The sequence below is a fragment of the Curcuma longa genome, chromosome 8, assembly GCF_044706935.1.
Source record: "Curcuma longa cultivar G26 ecotype Majalengka, Jawa Barat chromosome 8, ITB_CL_G26_1.1, whole genome shotgun sequence".
In the NCBI taxonomy this organism is placed as follows: domain Eukaryota; kingdom Viridiplantae; phylum Streptophyta; class Magnoliopsida; order Zingiberales; family Zingiberaceae; genus Curcuma; species Curcuma longa.
This window is the reverse complement of record NC_133868.1, coordinates 10,935,132-10,941,910: the sequence shown is the minus strand read 5'-3', so window position 1 is coordinate 10,941,910 and position 6,779 is coordinate 10,935,132. Positions and strand designations below refer to the sequence as shown.

Here is a 6,779-nt window from a genome sequence, read left to right as displayed (position 1 = left end):
ACGCAGGGGAGGAGAGAAATGAGATGTATGTCTCTTGAACAAGGGAGAAGAGGAGATAGGAAAGGGGTAATTTTGTAAGTTTATGTATTGGGGAGTGGAAACAAACTTTTAGTTACTTTTGGGTACTGCATGCAAAGAAATATATGGGTAGGGACTGATCACAAAGGTGAATTTAGGTTTGGGGATTTAAAAGCAAGTCTCCCATAGATTAACAGCTTTTACATCATCATCATCTTTAAATTTAATAGATATCTGAATTATAAAATAATAATAATAATAATAAAATAATAAAAGGTGAAGCAAAGACAAAGGCACTCATTTTCGGATCGCTCTATATCCTGTAGGCTGTAGCAAATCCTTTGGCTCTTCCTCTCTGCTCTGCTCTGCTATTCTCCTTCACATCCTCGACATGGCGTAAGATCATGGACGGTCCAAGCTCGAAGTGGTGCGAAGGTAGCCATCATCATTTCCTCAGGTCAGTCCAAACCCATAGCAGCTATATATTCACTGCTACAAACCAAATCCCACCTCCCCTTCTACCACCCCAGTCCTTCTCGCTTCTTTTGGACGCCATATTTCTCACTGTTCCATCCTAAAATCTGAAGCCATGGTGGCTGCGCAAAAGCTAGATCAGAGGTTTCAGTCACAGACGAAGCATTACGAGCGCAAAAGCTTGGATTTTGATACTTGTTCTTCCTGATTCAGCTTCATATATCTGCTTTGGTTTACTTCATGGAAGGGGAGGCGAAGCCGGAACGCTGTTTCCCTGCCTTCCTCTCCATCGAAGCGACCAAATCTGATCAGGAGGACGGCGATTGCAAAGGAGGAGGCGCATCGATCTCCTGGGACGCCATTCTGCCCAATGATTTACTGGAGAAAGTCCTCTCCTTGTTGCCGATCGTGAGCATAATCCGGTCGAGCTCCGTCTGCAAGCGGTGGCGTGAGGCGGTGCGCTCCGGACGGTGCTCCACGTCGCCGCAGAAGCCCTGGTACTTCATGTGCACTGGCAGCGACCACCGCGCCGCCGGATACGCCTACGACCCGAGCCTCCGCAAGTGGTACTGCTTCGACTTCCCCTGCGCCGAGCGGAGCAACTGGTCCAGCTCCTCCTCACGCGGCTTGGTCAGCTTGATGGACCGCGAGAGCCAAAGCAAGATCTTTGTTTGCAATCTGGTCACCAAGGACCGGAAGCGTCTGCCGGACGCCCCCGGCGGGGAGTCCCCCGACTACAGCGCACTTGCCGTGGCCGTGGACCGGTGGTCGCACGGCTACATGGTGGCGGTGGCGAAGTGCAAGCAGGTGCCCCAGGATTTCTACCAGTGGGACTTCTCGATCCACATTTACGAGTCTGAGACTGAAACGTGGGTGACCACCCTCAGGGAAGTGATTGCAGGGTGGAGAGCAGGGGATGATTGTGTGATCTGTGATGGAATTCTGTACTTTCTAATATACTCTACAGGTGTTCGAGGAAATGACGAGCCCAAGCACTGCCTTGTCATCTACGACCTTTCGGTGCGGTCTTCGCCCGCTTCGATCATGCGAATGGCCGTGCCGGTTCCGTTTTCCCTCACCTGTGGAAGGTTGATGAATCTCCAGGATAGGCTGGTCATGGTTGGTGGCATAGGGAAGCATGGCAGGCCGGGCATCATCAAGGGGATAGGCATCTGGGAACTTCACCAGAAGGAATGGCGCGAAATTGCACGAATGCCCCACAAGTTCTTCCAGGGGTTTGGGGAATTCGATGACGTCTTCACTAGTAGCGGCGCCGATGACCTTATTTACATACAAAGCTTCGGATCGCCGGCGTTGCTAACCTTCGACATGAGCTTGAAGCTGTGGAAGTGGTCAGTGAAATCCCCTTTGACTAAGAGGTTTCCTTTGCAGGTGTTCACTGGTTTCTGCTTTGAGCCTAGGCTTGAGATCACTCCCTGATGCCTTTGTTCATGGTTTTGCTTCATATGCCAAAGAAAGTTTGTGTTGTTACCATTTCGTTCTTCAATCCAACGAAAAGAAATTGAAAATGCAATCTTTGAGAATCAGTTACATACAGTCGGTTCTATTGAAGATGGCCATTTTACAACTGCTTTCGTGCTAATTGTTTGGACCAACTTTCCCAGTAAATCTTTGTTTATGATCAAAATTCAAATCCTACTGATACACTCACATAAGTTTGTTTCATCAAGAGCTAGATGATAAAGAATTCTACCGTGCCTGTAAAATCTTGGCATGCAATGTCAGGTCTCAGTTTGCTTTAAGCTTTTTATGTTTACAGTTCATGCTCCTCTAACTTTGGCCCCTCTTGTACATCTGTAAATCTGCAAATTGTGCATTAATTAGCTGAATTGTGGAGAAGAAAAAGCTGAGCGTACTTGTTCCTTCTCTGAATATCTTTTTCCCTATCTTAAGATGATGGCAGATAACAGGAGACCAGGTACTCTGCATAGTATCTACTGCATTGTTGATAAAGATGGCTAACTTGGACAATATGTTGTAGCACCTAGGCTTGTCATTTGGGAAGCATTCTTTCAATTTAATAAATAAAGTTGGCAGTATTCTTTTCAGGTTGCAGCTTCATGCCTAGAAAGATTGCAAGCCTTGTCTGTACTTGAGATTTCTCGTGTTGCTTCAGAGCTAAACAGAAGAAGAAAATACCGATTCTTGAAAGGATCATTTGGAAGGCTTTAGCTTGTGGTTTGAGAAGATTACCGAAAAGAAAAAAAGACAGTCTACACCGGAAATGTTAGAATATTTAATTTATTATATATATTAAATATTTTATTAAATATTCTGTTTAGAATAAATCGTATTAAATATTCTGTTTAGAATAAATCGTCTAGAATAAGTCCCTATACTCATGTATAAATAGGGACCTATGGCTTGTAATATTTTAATTCAATTCAGAAAGCATATGTTTTTTTACCGACATGGTATCAGAGCCCTAGATCATTGGCTTCTATCTGGCGCCGCCGCCACCATCCGGACGCCGCCACCATCCGAAACGCTGCTTTCCCTTCTTCCCTGCTTTCCATCACGCTGCTGGTCGCCGAAGAAAGAAACTGCTACAGCAAACAAAGCAAAAATTGGTGGCCCATGCAGGTTCGAACTGCCGACCTTCCAATTGGTGATTTCTTCTTCTAACCATCATCCTAAAGCCATGATGCTACAAAACTGCTGCAACCATTGCCTTTATTTGGGAGAGGCGACGTCCTTTATTTCCATGACACCTCGTTATTGGTAGACTCCTTCCACTGTCGACGCCCAAGCCACAACAAGACGCAGCGAGGTCAAGGTACTCTAGCAATTTTGATGGCTCCGGTGGTCGAATTTTGATCGTCGACTCCTGCTTCGATCGTCGACGCATCTATGTGGTCAGATTTTGATTTCGTTACTTTCGGATCTGAATTACTTCCTTGAATTCTTTCTTTATGTCTCTCAATATGGATCGTGTTAATGCTCGATCGGACAAGTCTGCTAGATGTCGTCGTTGTCCGAATGCTGAACATGCTTACACTCATTGCCCCAACATTGAGTGTCGTTATTGCCACAAAAAGGGTCATGTCCGTCAGAACTGCCCAAAACTGAGTCGCAGATCTTCTACAGCTGGTTCTTCCTCCTCCATAGCCGCCGTCACAAAGGTTTTGCAGCCGCCTCAGCCCACTACTCCTACCCTTATGGATATCCATAAACTACTCACTCAGGTTTTATCTACCAAACCTTCATTAGCCACCACATCAGGTAACCGACAATGGTTCTTAGATTCTGCTTGTTGCAACCATATGACCTCTAACATTAATCTGCTACATTCTATAAAACCTCTCACCACCTCGCCTCCCATTCACACTGCAAATGGTGCCCCCATGAAAATCACACATACTGGTCATGCCACTTCACCATCTCTCCAAGATGTCTACTACATTCCCCATTTAACATTAAACCTTATTTCTATTGGTCAGTTGGTTGAGCAGGGACTTACTGTTATTTTCACGTCTTCTGGTGTACAGGTTCAGGATTCGCAGACGGGCCAGATTCTTGGGACGGGGCGCAAGAAGGGTCGCCTGTTTGAGCTTTGTTCCCTTCAACCCTTTCCTTCTATCTCTGCTGTCGTTTCTCCTTCTTCCATCTATCAGTGGCATCTCAGACTTGGACATGCTTCATCACATAACCTCCGATCTCTTGCTACTAAAGGTTTTTTTGGTTCTATTAAATTTGAATCTTTTGATTGTGTGCATTGCAAGCTTGGCAAACAACCAGCACTCTCTTTCTCAAATAATCATTCTATTGCTGATAAACCTTTTTCCCTAGTTCACTCAGATATTTGGGGGCCCTCTCCCATTGGAACGTTCAAAGGTTATCGATATTTTGTAATCTTTGTTGATGATTATTCCCGATTCACTTGGATTTATTTTTTGAAAAATCGTTCTGAACTTGCCTCGACTTACTCCACATTTGCAAAAATGATTCAAACACAATTCTCATGTCCTATTAAAACACTCCGCACTGACAATGCTTTGGAATATAATGATTCTACCTTTCTCAATTTTCTTTCTACCCAGGGCACTGTTGTTCAACGTTCATGTCCTTACACTTCACAACAAAATGGTAGGGCTGAACGTAAACATAGGCACATTCTAGATACTGTTCGTGCCATGCTCCTTTCTGCTTCGTGTCCTGATCGGTTTTGGGGAGAAGCTGCCCTTACTGCTGTCTATACAATCAACCGGATGCCTTCTTCTGTACTTCAGGATGCCATTCCTTACGAGAAACTCTTTGGTCAGCCACCAGATTACTCCATTCTTCGTCCATTTGGCTGTGTCAGTTTCGTCCACCTTCCCCCACATGAACGAAACAAATTGGAGCCTCAGAATCGTCTGTGTTGTTTGTTGGGATATGGGGTAGAACATAAAGGCTATCGTTGTTGGGATCCTGTGTCAAATCGAATTCGTATTTCTCGTCATGTCACCTTTTGGGAACATAAGATGTTCTCTTCTGAGTCCAAATTTACCATTCCTTTTCATACTGATTCTCCTTTCTTTGTTTTGGATCCACCTCCTTCTTCTGCAGATCCCGAGCTCACACAGATTCATGTTGACACTGCCGATGCTTCCCCGTCAACAACTGATTCCCCTTTCTTTGTTTTGGATCCATCTCCTTCTTCTGCAGGTCCCGAGCTCACACAGATTCCTATTGACACTGTCAATGCTTCCCCGTCACCTCAAGCTGACTCATCTGCGTCTCTTGAACAAGCATCTCAAGTCCCTGCTGCCACTGGTCGACGTTCAACCCGTGTAAGTCGTCCTCCTTCTCATCTCCTTGATTACCATTGTTTCTCTGCCATTCTATCTAACCATGAGCCTAGGACTTTTCGTGAGGCAAACTGTGATCCAATGTGGCGTGAGGCTATGTCTGAGGAACTGCAGGCTCTTGAGAAGACTGGGACTTGGGATATCGTTGATCTACCACCTGGCAAGAAACCTATTAACTGCAAATGGGTGTACAAGATCAAAACAAATTCTGATGGATCTGTTGAGCGCTACAAAGCTCGTCTTGTGGCCAGAGGTTTCTTACAGGAGTACGGCATTGACTATGAAGAGACATTTGCTCCTGTTGCCCGTTTGACTTCTCTACGTTGTCTTTTAGCTATTGCTGCTGCTCGTCGATGGTCTCTTCACCAGTTGGATGTGAAGAATGCTTTTCTTCATGGAGATCTTTCTGAGGAGGTTTATATGAGTCCGCCGCCAGGTTCAGACATTTCGGGGAAGGTATGTAAGTTACGTCGTGCTCTTTATGGTCTGAAGCAGGCACCACGAGCTTGGTTCGCCAAGTTCAGCTCAGCACTTATTCAGTATGGGTTTACCGCCTCTCCCTATGACTCTGCTTTATTCATTCGTCGCTCCTCATCCGGGATTATTATTCTATTGTTATATGTTGATGATATGGTGATCACTGGAGACGATGCCTCTGGAATATCTGATTTGCAGACCTATCTTCATCAGCATTTTGATATGAAGAGTCTTGGTAAGCTGCGTTACTTTCTAGGTCTTGAGATTTCCGACACGGCAGATGGTATCTATTTGTCCCAGGCAAAGTATGCTTCTGACCTCATCTCCCGTGCTGGTCTGACTGACAGCAAGACTGCATCAACTCCACTTGAGGCAAACTGTCGTCTCACTCCTCTCGATGGCGCCCCTCTTGAGGACCCCACACTCTATCGCCAGTTAGTGGGCTCCCTGATATATCTGACAGTCACTCGTCCTGACATAGCTCATGCAGTTCACATCGTTAGTCAGTTCATGACTAGTCCCTGTACAGCTCATCATTCTGCTGTATTACGTATTCTTCGCTATGTTAAGGGCACTCTTCTACATGGTCTTCACTTCTCTGCTGATTCATCATTGGTGCTCACTGGTTACTCTGATGCTGATTGGGCAGGCGATCCCACTGACCGACGCTCCATCACTGGTTATTGTTTCTTCTTGGGTGATTCCCTTGTTTCCTGGCGAAGCAAGAAACAGACTGTCGTTTCTCGTTCCAGCGCTGAGTCAGAGTATCGTGCACTTGCTGATTCTACTTCCGAGCTTCTTTGGATTCGACGACTTCTCTCTGATCTTGGCATTCCTCAACCGCCAGCCACCGATCTTCATTGTGATAGTCAGAGTGCCATTCAAATTTCTCGAAATGATGTGTTTCATGAGCGCACTAAGCACATCGAGATCGATTGCCATTTTGTACGGCAGCATGTTAGTGCTGGCACTGTGCAATTGCAGTCCGTGTCTACCGAA

General features: G+C 45.6%; 1 protein-coding gene across 1 annotated transcript; it reads left to right on the top strand.

Moving 5' to 3' along the window:
- Positions 1–328: 328 nt before the first annotated feature.
- On the top strand, positions 329–2,274 carry LOC141833304 (F-box/kelch-repeat protein At3g61590-like). Its single transcript, XM_074720708.1, has one exon. It carries the CDS (start codon positions 733–735, stop codon positions 1,930–1,932), a length of 1,200 nt encoding a protein of 399 aa, XP_074576809.1. The 5' UTR covers positions 329–732; the 3' UTR covers positions 1,933–2,274.
- The last annotated feature ends 4,505 nt before the right edge of the window (positions 2,275–6,779 follow it).